Below are 25,037 nucleotides of genomic sequence, written 5' to 3' on the forward strand. Positions count from 1 at the left end.
TAAGTGCTGCTGAAGTGAATATTTATGCAGGAGAATTTTATCTTTTATTTCTATTCTAATATTTACATTTTTATTTTAATATTTTACTTTTAAACTGCATTTAAAAAATATACAACAAAAGGGTACCAAAAGGCGGAGCAAGACGCGCAGCTGAACACTATTGGTTTACAGAGATACGTCACTTGCAGATGCAGGAGAACGAAGACAATGGAAGTACCACTTATTTATTTATTTTTTTGTTTACTTTATTTATAGAAGTTTTTATAAAAACATAACACCCAACAGTGTACATCATGTATTTATGTTAACAAAATTATCTCAGTGTTATTACCTGATACTAACTAGAACATGCACCAAAACACGGAAGGGCTACTTTTAAAAACACAGCCGAGACATTACACTGTTATAATATCTACATATGGCGAGGCAGTGGCGAAGTAGGTAGTGCTAGCAAGAAGGTCGGTGGGTCGCTGGTTCGAACCTCGGCTCAGTTGGCGTTTCTGTGTGGAGTTTGCATGTTCTCCGTGTCTTCGCGTGGGTTTCCTCCGGGTGGTCCGGTTTCCCCACAGTCCAATGACATGCGGTACAGGTGAATTGGGTAGGCTAAATTGTCCGTAGTGTATGAGTGTGTGTGTGTGAATGTGTGTATGGATGTTTCCCAGAGATGGGTTGCGGCTGGAAGGGCATCCACTGCGTAAAAACTTGCTGAATAAGTTGGCGGTTCATTCCGCTGTGGCGACCCCGGATTAATAAAGGGACTAAGCCGACAAGAAAATGAATGAATGAATGAATGAATATCTACATATAATAATGAGCTATGGTTGACCGGAGCAAACCTTGTCGTCTTCCACAAAGCCAAGAAGAACAAAATCTGCTGAGTCCTGTTGTTGTTTCACGAGCCTGGTCTAAAAGTGCGAGCGGTTTCATGTTCTCCAGAGAGAATTTAAAATAATGTCTATATTTGAAATAACGAACTTCTTGAGCTTATAAGGTGCATGTAATTATTGATGTGCTTCCAATATCCAATCCTTTCAGAATCAAACGCGAGAGTAAAACGCAACAATACAAAGGAAAAGCCGAAAAATAAAACAGCAGCAAATGAATCTTTCTGCAACCTAAAACATAAACAACTGACGTTTTACTATTATCATTTTACATTTTACAGTCATCGTATTTAGACTTTTATGAATTCAGAATGAGGGAATTACTTTAACAGAGGTTACATGTGCAGGTGAAGATTAAAGACACATATGAGAGGTTTGTGGGCTATTTTTTGTGTTGTTTTTGAATCCAAATAAAAACTAAATGTAGGCTGTGTATGGTTTTTTTTGTAATTGGTAACATATCAGAGAATGTAAGGGTCTGTGTTTGTTTATACATATTGCATTTTTTTATTTATTTCATGTAATTGCAGACATTACAGTAGGCTATCTTTGATTTGCAGTTATAATCATATCATGTTCATTAAAAGGTTAGTAATGAACATTTATACACAAGTATTTATGTGTATGAAGCATCTGTTTTGTGAACAGTGCTTCTCATATGATATGTGAACGACCCGTATGGCCAAACGACATTTCCTTGAATAAAAAAAGACATCGCCTGAAACTTTCTGTCATATACTATGCCAACCAAAAGAGTACCCTTTTGGCAGTGGAAACGCAAGCTTGATAAAGGTGACCAGCACCGACCCGTACAGTACTGTACCTCTCAGTGGAAATGGGCCATTAAAGGTCCCGTGAAGTGTGTTGAAATGCGTATTTTTATTAGATGTTTGACACAATACGAAGCAAGAGTGGGACTAGGTCTAGCTCCTCCCCTTTTTATAACGTTTTGCTTTATCACTGCTCTGCCAGTAAGAGTGGTTGAGTTCAAGTGCATCAAATGAGAAGCGTCTTGAAGGGGGCGGGGCATATCAAGTACTAGAGAGCATTTGATTGGTCAGATTTGATGAGAAACGGAAGTATGAGGTGACGTGAATAAAACTGTTGATCCATTTTAGGCAGAAGTGACAAACTGTAAGCTTTACATGTTTTTATCAGTTTTATATCTTCTAAATGTGAATTGTGTCACTGTTTTGGAGAGCACTCTAGCCAGAATAGATATCCTAAAAACTAACAATACTGATACAACCATCTAAAAGAACTTTCTTTTTAATTTAATAGGATCTTGTTTAAGTGACCGTGTGCCCCAAATCATAACCCTGTCATCTTCAGAGTGTCCCGTTAAAATCCCCCATCATTCACCTTCTCGTAGTATTTGACCTCATACTCCAGAATGACGCCGTTGGGTTTTTCGGGCTGGTCCCAGAACAGAGCGAGCGTGTGCCGCGTGATGTCCTTACTCTGAACAGACATGACCATAGACGGAGCTGAAAACACAAAAGCAACAGTTCACATATTAAATAAAAGCTTGGTGTTTACTAAATCTGTACCTAAGTCAGAATTTGCTGACACATCTGTCTTTCTTTTATCACATCACAAACAAACAGAGAGAGAGGATAAACCCAGAGGACACGGAGAGCCGTTTCTCCTTCTAGGACTGTGGATTTGGAGTTAAGACCGCTATTGTCTGTTTGCTTGTTTTTTTTTTCTCCCTGAAGCTGTTTTTGTTGAGGGTGAGAAAGTTAAACAGACAGAATCAGACACAACAAAGATGTGTGTTGTCGTCTTCTCTGCTTTCTCAAAGACACATCTCACAAAAAGGGGAGGGGGAAATTCAGCAAAAGAAAAGTGAAAACACATCTGAGGGATGAAAAGGGAGAGGAAAATATTTCCATGTATTAGTTTCTTCTACTAAACAGAACAATTCTAGATGTGAAAACCAAGTTCAGTTATTTCCCTTGAATTCAGTCTTTTGCTAAAGTTGTTTCCATCTAAGGATGCAATGATTTTAGATTTTGGTATAACGATTTTGGTCTGAGGAATAATCACAGTTTCATGGTTATCACGATTATTATGCCTTCATTAATATTAAAACACTACTAGTTTAGAAAATCACATGAAAACTCCATATATTTTAAAGTGTTATTTATTGCTGGTCAGTAGCCAATTAATACAGCACAAAATAATGATAATAAAAAACAAACAATAGTCCATTTCTCTTTGGAATTAATAAGTGAAAAAACGTTTTAACAGCTTTTAAACACAAGTAACAATTTTACAGTGAAAATAAATGACAGAACAATGAATGAATGAACAAATAAATACAGTTTACAGAAACCAGAAGTTTACATGCACTCTAAAAAAAGGAACATAACCATTTAAAAAAAAAAGTCTGATGGTAAATCATATTAAATGTTTACTATTTTGGGTCAGTCAGGATTAACTTAATGATTTACACTTGCTAAATGCCAGAATAATGAGAGAAATCTTTTTCTTTTTTAGAGATTTTTTTTTTATTGATTTCCAGACAGTAAAAAAAAGTTTACATACTTTTCTTTGGTAATTTTTTTAGTTTAGTACAATAGTTTGAAGGAATTTTGGCCCATTCCTCCTGAATGAATATAGTGTAACTGTGTCAGATTTGTTAGCTGTCTTGCTCGCACAAGCTTTTTCAACTCTGCCCTCAAATTTTCTATAGGATTGAGTTCAGGGCTTTGAGATGGCCACTCTAAAACATTCACTCTGTTGTCCTTAAATCACATGCTATTAAGCATAACAGAAACAAATTTGATAATCCTAACTTACTTACAATGTTAACTTACATTAACATTTTAATAACCTTTAGTCATGCCGACCCCTCATCCTGGAATACTCTTCAGTCTGAACTAAAGATATCAGAGCTCATCCCAATGACATCGTTTCGCTCTATCCTTTTTAACAAACAACAACAGTCCATTTCTCAATGTATAAGTTTTTAATATATTGAAATGTGGGAAAGCTGGAAAACTGAATTGTATTTTTGTATTATATCCATTTTATATTTACTACTAATATTATTACATTTTTATTTTTTATTTATTTTTATTTTTTATATAAATTGTGTGTTGCAGACCTCTTGGCCAGGTCACTCTTGTAAATGAGATCTTGATCTCAAGGGGTTTTTATCTGGTTAAATAAAGAAACATATATACATATGACTTTATCTTTTTAATGGTAATGTTCTCCCTGTGTTGGCGTGGGTTTCGTCCGGGTGCTCCGGTTACCCCCACTGTCCAAACACATGCGCTATAGGTTAATTGAATAAGCATGCTGTCAATCGAATAAACTAAATTGGCCGTGGTGTGTCAGTGTGAATGAGTGTGCTTGGATGCTTTCCAGTACTGGGTTGCAGCTGGAAGGGTATCCACTTTATAAGTCAATTAAGTTATAAAAATATATCACTTTTACTAATAATAAGTTCTATAATTACTACTTTTATATTGCATGTGGGCAGCACGGTGGCTCAGTGGTCAGCATTGTTGCTTTACAGCAAGAAGGTCACTGGTTCGAGTCCCGGCTGGGTCAGTTGGCATTTCTGTTGTGTTTGCATGTTCTCCCCGTGTTGGCATTTCCCCCACAGTCCAGACACATGCGCTATAGGTGATTTGAACTAACAAAATTGGCCATAATGCATGTGTGAATGAGTGTATGGGTGTTTCCCAGTACTGAGTTGCAGAACAAAGAATACAAGAGGGTGAATAATTTCAAATTTAACTGTATGTGTGTGTGTGTGTGTGTGTGTGTGTGTGTGTGTGTGTGTGTGTGTGTGTGTATGACTTAAAAACTCGTCTCCAGTTTTAACAGCAGCAGTTCACCGGCGGCCCTCACAGATCCGTCTTCCTCTGCCAGACCCCTCAGACTAAACGTGATTTAGGGCGTCCCCCAGGGGCCCGAGAGACGACCCCCTCCAGCCGAAAACACAGGGGTCACGGGCCCCTTCACCCAGCTAACACACTCATCTCTAACACACATCCATCACGCCGTCTGCTCTGACAGATATGGGCTGTAATGGAGGTTTGGGTATGTGTGTGTCTGCCGTAGATTACATAAAAGGAAAGATGAGAATCTGCGTTCATTTATCACCAAACTGATTGAGGGGCATCGCATTATGCGGTTCATTTAGTAACGGCTTTAGTGCATGGTGGGATATCTTTTTGTGCTGCTCCTGTGAAATGGCTCTGTGAGAACTGTCAAATAGTATTGTTTTCAAGGGTTTTTTAATGTCAATGAATATGCAGATTTGTGTGAATATGCAAAATCTAATATAATGGACAGATCTCACTTTTAAATCTAATTGGATGTGTTGTAAAATAAAATAAAATTAAATAAAAAATAAATAAATAAAATATAAATAATAATAAAATAAAATAAATTGTTTGCTAATGTTTTTTAACATATTGAATACAATATTTGTAATTGTAATAATATATTAATGCAATTTTGATTTTGAAAGTGCATTTTAAACTAATACACACAGTAAAAATGGTATAATCGAATTTGTTAAACTAAAATAAAATAAATACAAATTAAATTAAATGAAAACAAATCATAAAAAAGTAAAATTAAATAAAGGTTTACATTTATGTTTTTAATATATTAAATAAAATATTTGTAATTGTAAATAATATTATAATAAAATTGTAATAATATTGTAATAATATGCTAATGCAATTTCAGTTTTAAAAATGCATTCTAAACTAATACACACAAACGCAGTAAAATTGTATAATCTGACTGGATGTGTTAAAATAAAAAAATAAAATAAAATGTTTGCTTTTACGTTTTTAATATATTGAATGAAAAATGTGTAATTGCAATAATATATTAATGCAATTTTGATTTAGAAAATGCATTTAAAACAAATGTATTCCAAACACACACACACACACACACACACACACACACACACACACACACACACACACACACACACACACACACACACACACACACACACACACACAAGCATGCACAGTAAAAATTGTATAATCTTATTGGATGTATTAAAATAAAATAAAAAATATTAAATAAAATAAAGGTTTACTTTCGCTTCTCTTTTTATATATTAAATAAAACACTTGTCATTGTAATAATAAATTAATGGCGTTTTGATTTTGAAAATGCATTCCAAACAAAAAACACACGCACGCACGCACAGTAAAAATTGGATAATCCGATTAGATGTTTAAATAAAATACAATAAAAAAAAGAAATAAAATGAAATAATAAATAAACAAATAAATCCATTTTTACAAAATCTATTAAATGGACAGATCTAATGAAATAAAATAACTAAATGTTTAAAATGACATTGTTTGCTTTTACTTTTTTTATATATTAAAACAAAATATTTGTTATTGTAATAATATATTAATTTTGAAAATGCATTCCAAACTAACACACACACAAATGCACACGCACGCACACACACAATATTCACAATCTATTAAATGGATAAATCTGCCTATGCAATCAAAATAAAATAAAATAAAATACAAATTAATAAATTTAATTTAATAAAGGTTTACATTTATTTTTTAACATATTAAATAAAACATTTATAATTGTAATAATACATTAATGCAATTTTGATTTTAAAAGCACATTTCAAACAAACACACACACAATATTCAAAATCTATTAAATGGACAGATCTCGCTCTAAAACCCAATTGGTGTTAAAATAATAAAATTAAATAAAAATAAATAATAATAAAAAAAAAATAGGGGGACACACTCAGTGGTCAGCACTGTTGCCTCAAAGCAAGAAAGTTGCTGGTTTGAGTCCCGGCTCAGCCAGTTGGCATTTCTGTGTTGCATGTTCTCCCCGTGTTGGCGTGGGTGTCCTCCGGGTGCTCCGGTTTTCTCCACAGTCTAAACTCATGTTCTATAGGTGAATTGAATAAACTAAAATGGCCGTAGTGCATGTGTGAGAATGAGCGGGTATGTGTGTATCCCAGTGTAAAACATATGCTGGATCAGTTGTCCACTGTGGCGACCCCTAATAAATAAAGGGACTAAGCCGAAGGAAAATCAATAAATGAATGAATGAAAATTATAAAAAGTAATTAAAACTCTTCGAATCCAAAGACCAAAGGTTTTCTTTTACTATGTTTATATATTAAATAATTTTTAAAATTTTAATAATATATTAATAATATATTTAATACTATATTAATGTAATAATTAATGTAATGTAATTTCGAAAATGCATTCCAAACAAATATATACACACACACACAGTAAAATTGTATAACTAATAAGTCATGACAACAGGTTTTTATGGTAACTTAATCATGTTTCAACTTGATCAATTTAATAAAAAATTCTTAAAAGTTCTTAAAGTTATACAAGATTTGACTTGATCTTTTTAGTTAATTCAATGTCAATTAAGCTTAAATGACTGGTTAAATTAATTTGACAACTTAAAAAAAGGCATTTTTTCATATTGTTTTTACAGTTAAAGCAACTATAATATTCATTTAATCAATAACAGCAAATCTGTTGAATAAAAAAAAATACAGCAGACAAGTTATCCATGTCTTTATTGCTAAAATTCATATTTCACCAATTAAATAATAATATTTTAGAATTTTTTTAATTGATTCAATGCAAAAAAAAAAAAAAAAATCTCAATAGTAGTTTAAAATAAATACAAGAAATGTTGGATTCTTAATATACTGCTGATGCCCATGTTTATTAAATGCAGTGCGTTACATTAACTTGACCACAGTTTTATACACTAGTATTTCCCGTTCCCTTCTGAAAGCTCTTTATCTGGCTCACCATATTTACTCTGACAGCTTATATTGTGTTTTATCCATGAGTACTAACCATTATATCAGTAGCATCTTGATAATTATTCTAAATATACACACAGACCCACACAAATCACCCCCAGCACACGTCTAAGTAGGACACAAGTATTCAAGTCCTCTGTTCTACATCCAAAGGCACGTCAATGCATGACAAAACCCCACCCTGCCCACTACGCCCTACACCCTAAACTCCACACTGCCGTCCCGCAGGCTGATTTACAGGCTTGAGCTGTCAGGGAAATTTCCGGATCTCCAGCGAACGCTCTATTCTGACGGAAACCCAAGACGGCATCAAGAGCACAGGCCGCAGATCACACGTCCGCAATTATACACACAGACACACACACCGGCAGGAATTAAAATAGAGTGTATTTGACGCGCTACATGTGTGTGTGTGTGTGTGTGTAATGGAGCAGAAAGGTCACACAGAAGTTCTCTGTAGGTGTTTAGGTGAGTGAAATGTAACCTCATGGCATGCTTTAACTGAGGATTAAGTGAGAAATTCTTGTATGATACTGTGCAAAGGTTTTGAATAATTATGCTTTTTCCAATGTACAGTGGCTGCCAGTTTATAACGATCACTACCGCCGTGTGTGCCGCAGCCACAGGACTGTAACAAAAGTTTGTGACAATGCTGCCAGGGGGCACAAAGGGACGGGATGTGAACGAACAGAAATATACAGTAGCTGTAAATACCCTGCAACTTGTAAATGAAGATGAAACAATGAAACAAAGCATTATAATTCCTTTATAAATCACTTAAAACTTATTAACAAGCTTAATTATCAGTGACAATGTTTACATGGACATCAGAAATCAAATTATTTGCCTTAATCTGAATATGACGATAATATGATTGAGGTGTTTACATGAGTTGCTCTTTGAATGTTCCTGTCATGTTCCCGATTCTCATGTTGTAGCACATAGATCGGTTAACCGCTTTGTGTCACCACTCTATCCACATTTCCTCCGAAGTTTCATGTAACTTCTGGTCTTTCATTTTTAATTTGCTGACTTTAAATGCAGTTTGGCACTTTCACTTTCATTCAGTAACATTTCACGCATGTCCCCATGACAAACAAGATATTGGATACGAGTATGAACTGCTGGAAGGGTGTTGTTTTAATAGAGTTTGATACAGTTCAATTCAATTCAATTCAGCTTTATTTGTATAGCGCTTTTACAATGTAGATTGTGTCAAAGCAGCTTCACATAAATGGTCATAGTAACTGGAACAGTGTGGTTCAGTAACTGGAACAGTGTGGTTCAGGTTTTAGTGTTTAAGTTCAGTTCAGTTTAGTTTAGCTCAGTTCAGTGTGATTTAATCATTACTGAGAGTTCAAACACTGAAGAGCCAATTCATCGATGCCCACAAATTACAGCACACCGTGTGGGGAAAAACCCTCCGCATTTCACGATGCAGGTGTCTGTGGTCCTTCCCTGACATGGTAGGTGCAGAGAATAGAGTCAAACAACCGTGTGTGTACAGATTATCCTGTCGCAAAATGTGGTGAAAACCCTATACACGACGGTAATAGTTTGATTGCGGTGTTTACATGTCTGTACTGCTCTTCAATAATACGATTAAATCAGCATACTCTACATGTCTTTATCTGATTTCTGTTTAGTTCGATTATGACCTTAACCGGATTAATCAAAAATCAATGCTTACATGTTAAGACTCTTAATCAGAGTATTGTCTTAATCACATTAAAATCTGATTATTGGTGTTCATGTGAACTTATTGTAATCTTAAGTGAAATGAGGATTAATTTTGTAAATTAAAACTAAAGAAATAAAGGACAACTAAAATGAAAATAAAAAATAAATAAAAATAATAAATAAAACTAAATAAATTAATTAATTAATTGGGTTTTAGCATTAAGTTTAATGCCTTTGGTTGCATTTTTTTGTGATGTATTGTTGACATGCTGTTAATACAGTATAATGCATTTTTATGTTAATGGATTGTTGGCGTGCTCAAAAGTTGACAAATACCTACAAGATATGAAAAAAAAATATTGTAAAAGAAATTTGTGGGCACCTTACATTGACAATTATTTTTATTTGGTTTATTATTAATATGTTAAAGAGTTTATTTGTTATTTGGTTCCATATGAAATTTTGAAATTAAGTGTTGTTTTATGTTACAGAACCCACTGTCTGAGTAATGCAAATATACATATAATAAAGACTTTTGTTTGTGGTATATTTTTTACAGCAAATAACTGCAAAATAAAGTCGCAAATATTAAGAACAGCTGCAGCAAAATCAGTCAATATAGGCTGCAAAAATCTGAAAAAAGTCCTGCGAAATCCTGGAGGGAATAGTTATAGTCCCGATCGGTTGAGAAAACCCTATAGGACTATTTATATAAACAATTTGAGCAAAAATCCAAATACCTAAAAAATTCAGATGCACATTTGTTTTGTCTCGAGTTTGTGATACCTCTGATATGAGACACTAAAATCTGCGATGAACCATTGTGGAGTTATTTTTGATCTCTTCAGCAACACCATCAGGCTAATCCTTTGTGACATTATAGATGAGGTGAAAACTAAAATCCCATCTCAATTTCAAGTGTCTATGACTTCATATTTAGTCTGTTTGATCACTTTCAAGGCAGAATGATCTCTGAAAATCCTAACAATTACTATATTATCAGGTTTCAGCACTGCATACTTGACCCCCTAATTAAATTTACTCTAAATTTCTGCTTGACAGTGTGTGTGTGTGTGTGTGTGTCACAAGCGAACATAATGCTTGATGAAACTTGAGCATGTTTAAACACTAACCGGGGCCTAACTCTTGTACAGAAAATAATACCTTTAAACTGGAAAACTTCCGATCCTCCATGTTTCAAAGTGAGGAAGGTTGAATTGACAAATTGTTCAGCTCCAGTTGAAACTCTCTTTGGAACTAAAATCTCAACACCAATTTCAAACTGTTTGACAACTTGAACAACTGACATACTCTAAAAAATTATAACAAAAATAATTGCTTTGGTAAATATCCCCCATTTTTTATTTATTGACTTTATTTATTTGTATTTTCTGATTTATTAGTGCTATGTTTATAGCAATTGATTTCCTTTGTACTGCTTTTGTATTTAAAAAAGACAAAAAGCTTAAAGTATGTTTGAACCAGAAGTTGCAACCATTTTTCCGTATTGTGATGCAGAGAAACAAAAAATTAAATGAGAAAACAGTAGTCGTGGCTTGATTTTTTACTGCAAGCTGATTGGATGTAGTAAAAACAGCTTTTTGTTTTGCACAAAACAAAACACAAAACAAGAACAGACATAAAATAAATTTAAAAACAAAGACAAAACAAAACAAAAACTAAACACAAAAATAAACCAAAATAAAACTAAACAAAATAAAACAAAGCAAAACAAAACGAGACAAAACAAGACAAGACAAGACAAAACTACAACTACATGCATACTAGCTTAAAGTATGCATGAACTGGAAGTTGCCACCTATTTATTTATTTTTTTGTATTGTGATGCAGAGAAACAAAAAAAATGAAATGAGAAAACACTGGCCGTGGCTTGTTTTTTCTACTGCAAACTGATTGGATGTAGTAAAGGGATTTTTTGCACACAAAACTAAAACAAAACTAAAACAAAACTACATAAAAAATGAAAATAAAACAAAAACTAAGGCAAAAAATAAAAACAAAACAGAAAACAAAACTAAAGCAAAATAACATAAAAACAGACAAAACAAAACAAAAATAACATGAAAATAAAACAAAATACAACACAAAAAAACAAACATAAAATAAATTTAAAAAACAAAACAAAAACATAAAAAACACAAAACAAAATAAACCAAAGCAAAACAAGACAAAAAACAAACCAAAACAAAACACCAAAACAAACCAAAACACAACCCTAAAACAAAACAAAACAAAAAAAACAAGACAAGACAAAACAAAACAAAACAAAAAACTAAACTAAACTAAAACAAAAATAACATGAAAATAAAACAACACAACAAAAACAAACATAAAATAAATTAAAAAACAAAAAGACAAACAAAAACATAAAACTAAACAAAAACATAAAACGAAACAAACTGAAGCAAAACAAGACAAAACACTAAAACAAACAAAACAAAACAAAAAACTAAAACAAAAACGAAACAAAATAAACCGAAGCAAAACAAGACAAGACAAAACAAAAAAAAACAAAAAAAACATCAAAACAAACCAAAACAAAACACCAAAACAAACCAAGAAACAAAACAAGACAAAAAAAAAAAAACACAAAACACAAAAAGACACTCACCGGCCTGGTTGGTGGTGAGAGTGACAGACACGGCCTGCTCCGGGCTGGGGTTGTGTTTGGACACCCCGTTGACGGCCCAGATCTGGAAGGTGTAGTTGGTGTGGGCCTGCAGCTGGTGAACGGACACCCGCGTGGAGCGCAGACTGAGCCGCTGCGGAGAGTATCGCACGCCGTCTCCGCACGGCGAGCATCTCTGCGTGTCCCGCACACATTGCTTACACACCACATTATAGGTGAGATCCTGACGACCTCCGGAGGACAGAGGAGGACTCCAATCCAATAACACCGACGTCTCGTTCACATTGGAGATCAGATTGTGTGGAGCAGACGGAGGACCTGTGATCAACACAAAGAGAGACGGAACAAAAACTTCTTTTATAAGCAAAAATCATGTTCATAAGGCAATTTATTCATTTATTTGAATAGCTATTGGATGGTTTTCTGGGGAGTCTAACATTATTCAGGTACAGAAATTGAACGATCGAAATTAAAAAAAAAATTCTAGATCAAGAAAAAAATATTGTTTTGTATTAAAATTCAGATGAAAATTAAAAGTTTTTTCCTTGAGCAAAATTATCTGCCAGTGAGGTAAATTAATATTAAACAAACTTGTGTTACAATGTTTGTCTTGTCTCATCTGTTTTTTTCTGTTTTGTTTAGAAGACATCTAATTGGCCACTTCCAACTTTGATTGTTCCTGATTGGCCTACAGTGTTTTAAAAAGCCATGACATTACTTCATTGGCAGCCATCTTGTTTTTGGTCACTTGCTTTGTGTTTGTTGAAACTTTTGCATGTGGTATAGTGCAGAGTTTTTGATAGTGGTGAGCAAAGCGAGGCTTCATGAAACACTGAAGCAGTCGAAGCAAATGTGTCGAAGCTTTAAAACGTTTCAAAACCCCACTCTATGGTGACACCTAGAGGTCATTTTTTAATGTATTCCTCTGGAATAGCTTCAGCAAAGAACAGTTGAGCAAATTGAGCAATTAAACCCCACTTTATAGCATTGCACCTTTAAGTGATTTAGTGGAGCGGTTAGGGTTCTTGACTACCATGTGGGGATAGTGGGTTCGAATCCGGGCTGATACAGTTATTTTGAAATGTTTTAACATCAGTTTGAAATGCTTAGTTCTTGTATCCTTTTGTTTCAACATTGGTCTGACATCGGAATAAACACTTTGTGAATAAATATGTCTTGTTTTGGTTGTAAAACAGGGTTATTACTAGGGCAAAAGTTAACAATAATTATTTATATTATTCATTAAATTTCCCATTGTATTTTATTAATGTCTACCCAAAACCTAAACCCATCACTGTACTGTACTGTAAATCATATTAAAAATTTTTTTTTTTACCAAAAATATGCTAAATTGATGGCGTATCAGCAGCTGTATCCTATCTAGACTACACCAGAAAACAGTAACATCATTAAAAAACATAAAATCAAGATTGTGGAGTATTTGTAAAAGTTAGGACTTGAACCCAAAAGTCATTTAAACCACAGTAACAACGTGCACTCGCACGGTCCACTAGGGCATATGAGACGATTGTTTTCAGACCCTGTCAGTCAAATGCAGATTCTCTAGGTCTCAAAACGCTTTTGAACTGATCGATGCTTTGAATCGCTTTAGTCACGTGACCAAGTGTTTCGAAAGACTTTAGTCACCAACCTATGTGTTTCGGATCATTCTTCGGTGCAGTGTTTAGAAACTTGCGCTTCGGGATCTCAACACTGTCGAAACGTCAGTTTCACGTCAGCCATCGCTAGTTTTTGGGATTTGTGAGTACTTTTTGTATTAGTGTTTGTTTTGTTTATGATACTTTGTTCCACTGGCTTGTTTGACCTTTGATGCTTGTTGACATTGATTTTGGATTGTCCTTTAAATATGGTTGCCTGTTTTGTAAATAATTTGTAAATAGTGTGTGTGTATATATATATATATATATATATATATATATATATATATATATATATATATATATATATATATATATATATATTGGGATAGTAAAGAGTTTGAGTTCAGTTGAAAACAAAAGAAGACATTTTGAAGAATGTTGCAAACTAGTAGCCATTAACTTCGATTGTATTTTTTTTAAACCCACTATGGATTTGAAACCCCATAGTGGACAGCAATTATATAGTAAATTCTCATCTTTGGTTGACCTCGACTTTAAAAATAAAAGTTACAACTTAATATTACTACTGTCACACAAATTGACAATTTCTTTTTTTTGTTTCTTGAGTAGCTAATCTGCAAATAATCTGCAAATTAAGAGTTTCTAAAGAATCATTTGACGCAGAATACATGACTAATTCAGATAAAATTAGTTTAACAATTAGTTATTTTGATAATAGTTTAAGTTATTTTTGACCCAATAAATGCAGCCTTGATACAGTGCTCAGCATACTGTACATGGAGTTACATTTTTAAAAAAGTATTCATTTCTCAGTTAATAGAGGTTATATATTTGTGCAGTTGAACAAAACAAACTTATTAAACAGATATCTTTATTGAAATAATATATTATTCAACAAAGATCTTTAGAAATAGAAAGATAATGAAATATTTAAAAAATTACAAACTACAAAACTTTTAAAAATATACATAATTTGTTTCTATTGATTCATCCTCTTTTAAAAAAATTTATTTTATATTTGTCACTAACATATACATTTGGGCTACAAATAAATTTGGGACTGTTTTCATAAGCTGTTTTGTTAGATAAGCTCCAGATTTGGCTTCAGTACAGATTAATCTAACGTACAGTTGAAGTCAAAATTATTAGCCCCCCACCCCCCCAATCTCTGTTTAACGGAAAGCAGATTTCTAAACATAATAGTTTTATTAACTCATCTCTAATAACTGATTTCTTTTATCTTTGCCATGATGACAGTACATAATATTTGACTAGAAATTTTTCAAGACACTTCTATACAGCTTAAAGTGACATTTAAAGGCTTAACTAGGTTAATTAGGTTAACTAGGCAGGTTAGGGTAATTAGGCAAGTTATTGTATAACGATGGTTTGTTCTGTAGACTATTGAAAAAAATATAACTTAAAAGGGCTAATAATCTTAAATAAAAAAAACTGCTTTTATTCTAGCCAAAATAAAACAAATAAGACTTTCTACAGAAGAAAAAATATTATCAGACATGTTGTGAACATTTCCTTGCCTTCTTAAACATAATTTGGGAAATATGAAAAGATAAAAATTAAAAGGGGGGCTAATATTTTTGACTTCACTGTATATGCACCAATATATAATATAGTAAATATAGTAATATAGTAAAGCGTCCTGTAGACAAATATTAATTCAAAAGAGGGACTTGTGAGGGGTGTACTCATGTATGCTGAGCACTATATATGATCACATTGTCTTTTCTTTCTTCTAGGTTTGTGTACTTATGCTAGTAGTATTACGTACTCTAAAACTTTCCATCCTCATTGAATAGAAGGAAATAGATAGAAGAATGGAGAGAAAAAAAACTAGAACAGAAGGAGAAGACAAACAGCGTCTGTTCTGTGAAGAGATAGAGTTGGTCATTAGTATGGAAGAGAGAGAGGGAGAGAGAGAAAGAGGACAGACAGACAGCTGGTAGAGTGAGACTGATACTGTCTCATTTAAATTCATTTATTTGATGTGAGGAACATCTGCTGCGTATACAAGGACGTAAACAGAAATAATTACATGCTCATGCATGGCATATCATTAGGAGTTTTGCTTTCAAATAATAATTTTTTTCTTGTACAATTAAATGTTTTTGATTTTTTTCTGTTAAATGGACAGTTTGTAAATAAATTTGCTCACTATTTATTAAGCCTCAAGAGGTTCCAAACCTTAATTTTGCTCAACACAAACAAAGTAAAGCTATAGTAGAAAGCTATTATAGGACAAACAAAATTCAGTAAACTACACAATAAACTAACTGGAAGTGGGATGTATGGACTGACTGTGGCTGTGTCCGAAACTGCATACTTTCATACTATACAGTACGCTAAAATCATTATGCGGGCCGAGTGGTATGTCCGAATTCATAGAATTTGAAAATCAGTATGCGAGAAGTACCCGGATGTTTTATTACTTCCGGCGAGATTCTGGAGTGCGCATGCCATGCACGCTGCGCTATCCCATGATGCCCCGTGAGACAATTCATGAATGAAAGTGAAAGTGAAGCGATGCAGCTGACGCAGGTAGGTCACGTGACCATGACAAAATGGCGGATGTAGTACGCCCGAATTCCATTCATACTTTTCACATTCATACTGTATAGAACGTATTTTTTAAACGGCCGAGTAGTACATTTAAATTTAAATGCAGAACCTACTGAGTAGAGGGCGGTTTTGGACGCAGCCTGTGTAAGGGAAAACCTTCAACAGAGAATGTACTTGGCGCAGTACGCTTGTAGTGCGAGTAAGCTTCTTTATTTGAACAGCGCATCATCGATGACCTAAGCATGCTTCGGCTCGGATGCAATGTGTGTGCAGGCCATGAGTGAGAGGGGAGAGCGAACAAGCATGCTTCGACAAGGTTTAAAGCAACTGCACATAGTGTAAGTACACCCTAAATTAAGGAATATAATGGAATAATTTTTTTAAACATCCATGTAAAATGATCATCATAGCAGGGTCCAAAAACATGCTGCACACACTTCAACTAGGCATAGGACGATAACTAGTTCAATCAATCAATCAATCAATCAAATAGCACCTTATTACAACCAGGAGGCTGCCCAAAGTGCTTTACAGAACTAAAAACTAAATTAAACATTGAAACGCATAAGATGGTAAGAACACAAGTGTCAATAAAACAGCATTTTGCACTAATGCATATCAAAAGCAAGTCTAAATAAACAGGTTTTAAGTTTTGCTTTAAACAGTGTCACATTCATGATGATGCAAAGTTCTAAACAGAGTTCCACAGTTTTGGACCTGCCACTCTGGACCTTCCAGGTTTATCATCGTTTAAAAAAAGTCAAGATTTTAAAACCACTTAAATGTTCTATTTCCTACTTTATCATGACTATTTTGTTTATTTTTTTAGGGCAACAGTATGAAAAACAAATCATTTATTAAGCAACATCCGAACATGCAATAGAGCTGAACAGAGCAGGGGCTTTACTTTATGTCCAAAAGAAAATAAATATTGTTGAAGTCAGAATTATTAGCCTTCCCTGAATTATTAGCCCAGTTTATTTTTTTTCCCTAATTCCTATTTAACGGAGAGCAGATTTTTTCAACACATTTCTAAACATAAAAGTTTTAATAACTAATTTCTAATAACTGATTTAGTTTATCTTTGCCATGATGACAGTAAATAATATTGGACTAGATATTTTCCAAGACACTTCTATACAGCTTAAAGTGACATTTAAAGGCTTAATTTGGTTAAATAGGTTAACTAGGCAGGTTAGGGTAATTAGGCAAGTTATTGTTTAACAATGGTTTGTTCTGTAGACTATCAGAAAAAAAAATCTAGCTTAAAGGGGCTAATAATTTTGACCTTAAAATGGTGTTTTAAAAATAATATTGGCTCTTATTCTATCTGAATACAACTTCCTTGCTCTGTTCAACATCATTTGGGAAATATAAAAAAAAAAAAAAAAGAATTTAGGGGGGGGGCTTATATTTCTGCCTTCAACTGAGCTTTTGAAACTAATGAAAACATTTTTTTGACATTTAAAAAAAGTTTGACATATTTTCGAGCAGTAATTAGAATACTGTGATACAAATGAAACCGTGTTCTTTTCATCCAAGGCTATCATACCATCAGAATCTTATACTGGCACCATGGACACACTTCAAGCTGGCGCATATGTTTGTGTTGAACTCACGTGTGCAAGGCATGGCAGCAGGATCCGTCTCTGATCTGTAATATCCTTTGTCACAATCACAGGAAGTGGCTCCTTCTTTCACAGAGTAACTGTGCAGCGGACATTTACGGCAGCCCACGTCTGAAGAAAGAGACCTGTAGTAGCCCACCTTACACACTGCAGCAGAGAAAAGACACAGTGAAACTAACATCTGTATTGCTTTAATAAACACTGTAGAACTTAATAGAAGTCACTTTAAAGCGATAGTAACCAAAAATGAAAATGATGCAACCATTTACATTTGACTTGAACACACACACACAAAAAAGATATTTTGAAGAATGCTTGAAACCTGTAACCATTGACTTCCATGGTATTTGTTTTTTCGACTCTGGAAGTCAGTATTTACAGGTTTTCAGCATTCTTTAAAATATTTTCCTAAACGGGTTTGGAAAGGCTTAAAGGTGAGTAAATATTGGCAAAAAAATTGCAATCTGCTATATTTTATGATTTGACTGTGATTATGGTTGAATATTACATCGATTTGCACCTTTCTTCTTAATGGTCCTGTGAAGTGCTTTGAAATGTGCATTTTTATTCAATGTTTGATGCGATTTCAACTGAAAAAAATTAAAGAGGGTGGGACAGAGTAGCTCCTCCCCTTTTACAAAAACAGCCAAAAGCTTTGTTTTTTTAATCACAGCTCTGCCAGTGAGAGTGGGGTTAAGACCAAGTGCATCAAAATAAAAAAGCAAGTGAGAAGCGTCTTGAAGGAAGTGGAAATGTTAGATACTAGAGAGCATTTGATTGGTTAAAAGATTTGATGAGAAACTGAAATATGAGTGGACATGAAAAAAATCGTTCAATTTAACCACATGTACAGGACATAAAGACAAATGAAATTGCGTTACATATAACGTATAATATTAATACAAAAAGAAGAATTTTAAAAAGAAATTACAATAAGTACAATTACACATATAACGTAATCTAGAAATAGAAGTAAAAACAAAAACTTGTAAACAATACAAGTACACTTAAGGGCACATGGCAAGGAGTGCAAACCAGAGTTGTGCAAAAAATACAGTATAATGTAAAACAGTATATTGTGCAAAAGGCTTGTAACCATGGTAATTATTATAAAGTGACAGTGCCTTAATAGTATACAGGGAGGTAGGGCTGCACGATTCTGGCAAAAATGTTAATCAAATTTTTACATTTTTCTTTGCTTAAAATCAAGATCACGATTCTTTCTCACGATTCTGTACATGTAAAATAAAAGTTAATATGATTAGCTTATTTTTATTGTTAATTCTCAAACACATGGTAAAACAACAACAATATTAGGCCTATGTGTAGGTATACTGTTGCTTAAAATGCTAAATTTTGTACTATGGTGGCCTTGTATTATGGTTGGCCTTTCTCTTGAGGTTTTTTAATTCTTCACTTTCGCCAATTGGTGAAGTTTTTTTCCTCGCTGCTGTCACCACTGGCTTGCATGGTTCGGGAATTGTGGAGCTGCGCATCGTTGGATTTGCTCTTTAGTGTTTGGACTTTTCAGCAGTGAAATTAACCCACACTGAACTGAACTTCAACTCTGAAAACTGGACTGACACAGTTTCGATTAACTAGAATCTTCTATGTGAAGCTGCTTTGACACAGTTTACATTGTAAAAGCGCAATTCCAACAGCAACCAAGTTCTCCCATGTGGTCTCTCTTCCAGGTACTGACCAGGCTCAGCCCTGCTTAGCTTCATTCAGTAACTGGTCTTGATATGCCTTGTGTTAAAAAGTAGAAGGAAACTCATAAAGGTACAAATAAATAATGAGTACATGATCTTTTTTGGGTGAACTATCCCTTAAAGTTCTGTGTAAAGCACTTAATATGTTACCCAGATAACAAAATACCTATGAAACCCCATGTGCATGAATCAAACCATCATAAAACATTATTAAACGGTTCCATTACGAAATGATTATAAAGTGCACAAGCAGACAATGATTGAATATGATAATCCTCCAGTTTTCCATGTACTGATGCATTTATGATGGAGAGAGCTGAGCCAGGGAAGGGAGGCGAAACTCGAAGATGATGAATAAGGCATTCTGGGTGTTTTCCCAGCATGCAACAGTCACCTTTCATTCTCCCGTCCATATGTCTTAAGGATCCGCCTCGCACATCTGAGTAAAACATGTTTTGGCATCATAAATAAAGAATGCGCGATGTTTAAATAATCTGGAGTGCGGTGTCCTCCTACTCCTGAAATACATCTCTGTTTTCCATCTTCCTTATCACTCATTTACGTGCAAACACAGGCATGCGTGGAGAGCTCTCTCGCTCTGTTTAGACGTCTGTGTGCGTATGGATGAAAACTAGGAGGATGAAAGACGCCTCAGACTTTACTATAAACGTCGATCAGACTTCAGAGACCGAACATAAAGGATGAGAACATGAGGTCACTGTTTAGACGGATGAGCTGACTGTTACAATATGTTCTGCTTGTATATGCAATAAATACAGTGTATTATGGCAACACTTATTAATTTAGATTAATTCATTAATTAATTGGCAGCACTTTAGAATAAGGTTGTATTAATTAGTGTTAGTTATTGCACTTACTAACATGAACAAATAATTAGCAACACATTTATTGCAGCATTTGTTCATGTTAGGTAATGAAAATTCAGTAGTTCATTGATAGTTCATTTTAACGCATGGTGCAATTATTAATGTTAACAGAATGAATTTGTTTTTTAATAACGCGTTCGTAAATATTGAACTATGATTAATAAATGCTGTAAAACAATTGTTCAGAATTATTTCAGGTTAGTAAATATGTTAACTAATAAAACCTTATTGTAAAGTGTGACCAGTTAATTCCTTAAATATCCATTCAAGAGCATCCATGAATACTTTATTTTTCCAACTTTTTAATTATTTCAGTCATTAAAGCATATTGTGGGCTATAAATATTACAGCTTCATGCTTACTGCTTTAAAATGTGTTCTTATTTAATGGACTGAACACAATATATTTTATTTCAAGACACTTTTATAATACTTTGGAACAGTAAACATGTCAAGCTATATAATTAAAATAAACCTTTGACTACTGCTGTATTTACAATATAAAACGGCGTGTGCAACGCAGTGGCGCAGTAGGTAGTGCTGTCGCCTTACAGCAAGAAGGTCGCTGGTTCTAGCCTCGGCTGGGTCAGTTGGTGTTTCTATAATGAGTTTGCATGTTCTCCCTGCGTTCGCGTGGGTTTCCCCACAGTCCAAAGACATGCGGTACAGGTGAATTGGGTAGGCTAAATTGTCTGTAGTGTATCAGTGTGAATGAGTGTGTATGGATGTTTCCCGGAGATGGGTTACAGCTGGAAGGGCATCCGCTGCGTAAAAAAAAACATATGGTGAATAAGTTGGCGGTTCATTCCGCTGTGGCGACCCCAGATTAGTAAAGAGACTGGGCCGAAAAGGAAATGAATAAATAAATGAAACGGCATATTTATCTTTCTTTTCTTTGGATATACAGTAAGCCACTTCACTGTTCAGCTCTATAGCATGCTTAGATGTAAGGGAATAAGCTATTTGTTTTTCAGATGTTTGCTAAATGGTGCTCTGACCAGTGGCTTTTGATGTGGAGGGTCATTTTTATATTACATTTTTTATTTTTATTTTATATTTTTTAAATGCTTGAAACTAGGTATCTTTCCATGCCTAGTTTTTGTAATTTAGTATTTTGCTCTGTGTGTTCGTAATAAGGCAACAAACACATGTAAACTGTTTAATATAAGTGTTTAATGGATGTTTATGCATGGTGTCATATCATTCAGCTCTAATCTGTCATATACATTAAAGCTTTAGAATACAACTCTAAATACCTGTCCCTTTTATTAAGTATAATTACAATATTACTTTTAATGTACAGTGCATCAGGAAAGTATAGCGCTTCACTTTTTCCACATTTTAAAAAAAAATATCCAAAAAATATCCATATCCAAAATGGATTAAATTAATTTATTGCTTCAAAATTCTACACACAATACCCCATAATGGCAATGTAAAGAAAGATTTTTTGTTGCAAATTTATTAAAATAAAAAAACCACATGTACATCAGTATTCACAGCCTTTGCTTAATACTTTGTTAAAGCACCTTTGGCAGCAACTACAGCCTAAAGTCTTTGAATATGATGCCACAATGGTTGTCCTTCTGTAAGGTTCTCCTCTCTCCACAGAAGAAACACTGGAGCTCAGACAGAGTGACCATCAGGTTATTGGTCACCTCCCTGACTAAGGACCTTCACCCCGATCACTTGGCTTAGATTGCCGGCCAGCTCCTGGAAGAGTTCTGGTGGTTCCAAACATCTTCCACTTATGGTTGATAGAGGCCTCTGTGCTCATTGAAACTTTCAGAGCAGCAGAATTTTTTCCTGTAACCTTCCTCAGCCTTGTGCCTCGAGACGATCCTGTCTTTATGCTAAGGTCAACCCTGGGACCTTATATAGACAGGTGTATGCCTTTTCAAATCAAGTCCAATCAACTGAATTTACCACAGATGAACTACTAAGCTGCTGAAACATCTCAAGAATGATCAGTGGAAACAGAATGAACCAGAGCTCAATTTAGAGCTTCACAGCAAAGGCGGTGAATAAATATGTACATGTGGTTTTTCAGGGCTTTTATTTTGAATAAATTTGCAACAATTTCAAAAAAATAAATAAATAAATCACATTGTTATTATTGGGTATTGTGTGTAGTATTTTGAGGAAATAAATTAGTTTTGGAATAAGGCTGTAAAATTTAAAAAATGTGGAAAAAGTGAAACGCTATGATTACTTTCCGGATGTACTGTATTCATGGAGTGAGTGAAATATCTAATGCATCAAAATAAAATAAACCTCCCTTCAGTTGAAAAGATTTATTAACACAGTGTTTTGGGGGAACAACTTAATAATGTAATGTTCCATCTACTTTGCTAACTTGTGTTAGAACAACATGAAGATATTGTGTGGAATTATATTGTATTTGTTTTAAAGTATGATTATTTTGCATTTTGTTTAATTCACAAAAGATTACACTGTGTGAGTCTGTGTATGTGTGCGCAGGTTTAGCTGTGAGGCATCAGTTGTCCACACATACATAATGAGTTATCAAAATGACTCATTTAAAATGCTTATAAATAAGCCAGAAGATGTTTTTATTAGTATCAAATGATTGGCACTTGTTTTTGTGAGGCCATTATTAACCTAATATAAAAAAACAACAAAGGTCTATACAAGTGTTGTTTGTGTGTGCATAGGTTGAGAAAGAGAGAGAGAGAGAGAGAGAGCAGACACTAAGCTACCAAGGTCAGAGTAGAGCTCATTAATATTCATGACCCTTCCAAATATGGTCAAGTTCGAGCTTCTGATTGTCTAATTCTGGGAATTTTGTGGTGTAATAAACAAGCACATAAAGTAGTTTTTTTTAAGAATTTCTGAACTAGCCTAAAAGCCACATACATACTATGCAAATATCAGAGAAGCAATGAACTTACTGAATCAATACACTATATGGGACCTTAAAATATGTGAAATACTTTTGATTTTCCCAGTAAAAATGGCCTGTCGGTCCTTCACAAAAGACTCCATCCACTAAAGTAGTCCTCTATAACTCAACACAGTAGACTTTAACAATCACAGGTCTTACAGATGCTCCTCTGCTAATCCTAAAGATGCGAACAGACCCTCGGAAAGATTATCAGCATCAGACTCTAATCTCGGCTTCAGATTGATCCAGGCGTGCAGGAGATAGCCGGAAAAAGAGGAAAAAGAAAGCCTCTCTCATTCACTCTTCCCACTGAATTTAATCTTCACTCGACAGGGACAAAACCCTGCACAGACGTCCAGACACTGACTCTATGACCAGAGCCTCTCAGATAAGGAGACAAAGAAAAGTGTCTTTGGTTTCCAGCACACATTCCAGCATTGCCTGATATCCACAGGACGAAGAGCAGGTTTTTCACTCACATTTCTGACCCTCAAATCAACGTCTTTCCATTAGCGAGACGCTGAGAGACGGAGGAGTTACATCAGTGGGTGGCCAGATCACTGCTGAAATCCCTCAAACACACACTGAGAGACAGCCAGAAGATGCTTCCAGATGATCTTGTAGTTTTAAACAACATCCTAAACATCTTCCCCTTCTTATTCTTTTGGTATCTGCTTTAATCTACTCTACAGCAGCCTGCGAAAAAACGCTTTTCTTACTAAGATTTTTTGTCTTGTTTCTAGACAGACAAAAATATTGTCCTTTTTCAGAACTAATATGCCAAAATTAAGTGAGCTTTTTCTTAAAACAAGCAAAATAATCTGCCAATGGGGTTGCAATAGCATTTATGCCAATATCGGCCGATAAATGCTATTTTTAAATCGATCTGATATAAAATTAGGCCGATATCTTTAAGCCAATAGATTACGTAACTCTACAAAACTGCCTGCCTCAGCATATAGGGTCGAATTTTTGTCCAGTACACTATAAACAGAGCTTCCTCACATTGTTTATTCCTTCAAAGTCCATGCTTTCTTTATGTGATAATGCTGTGTGTTAATAACTCAGTAAGCAACCATATTCCTCATCATTGTAGATATGTTTAATAGAGTGTCATTGCATATTTATAAAATCGCCTCAGGAAACATTACATGTGTAAACATGCAATAGCAGCAATGCACAGAAAGGCCAGCGGCCTCATGCTAACGCACGTCTCCCACCAGTGCCGATATACAGCCATATTGTACTGCTACTCGTGTGATATTGCTCATTTATTTGCTCAAAACTCTACACACAATACCCCGTAATGACAATGTAAAAAAATTATTTTTTCTTTTTAATTGTTGCAAATTTATAAATAAAAAATGTAAAAATTAAAAATCACATGTATATAAATATTCACAGCCTTTGCTGTGAAGCTCTAAATTGAGCTCAGGCACATTCTGTTTCCACTGATCATTCATGAGATGTTTTATCAGCTTAATTGGAGTTCAGCTGTGGTAAATTCAGTTGATTGGACATGATTTGAAAAGGTGTACACCTGTCTATATAAGGTCCCAGGGTTGACAGTGCATGGCAAAGCACAAACCAGGCATGAAGACAAAGGAATTATCAGTAAACCTCCAAAACAGCATTGTCTCAGGGCACAAGGTTTT

At 34.4% G+C, this 25,037-nt stretch overlaps 1 protein-coding gene across 2 annotated transcripts in view; it reads right to left on the reverse strand.

The window, feature by feature from the left end:
* epha4l (eph receptor A4, like) overlaps positions 1-25,037 on the reverse strand; it is an 87,900-nt gene that overhangs the window by 29,629 nt on the left and 33,234 nt on the right. For both annotated transcript variants that reach the window (XR_015509894.1, XM_087284613.1), the window contains exons 4-6: positions 17,871-18,026; positions 12,035-12,370; positions 2,247-2,371 (exon numbers count right to left, since the gene is read on the reverse strand). Coding sequence is in view for 1 of the 2 variants with exons in the window: in XM_087284613.1 (XP_087140739.1) it covers positions 2,247-2,371; positions 12,035-12,370; positions 17,871-18,026 (617 nt within the window). In the remaining variant the exon portion in view is untranslated. The remainder of the gene's footprint in view (positions 1-2,246; positions 2,372-12,034; positions 12,371-17,870; positions 18,027-25,037) is intronic.

The sequence above is a fragment of the Danio rerio genome, chromosome 15, assembly GCF_052040795.2.
Source record: "Danio rerio strain M-AB ecotype USA chromosome 15, GRCz13ab, whole genome shotgun sequence".
NCBI classification, from domain to species: domain Eukaryota; kingdom Metazoa; phylum Chordata; class Actinopteri; order Cypriniformes; family Danionidae; genus Danio; species Danio rerio.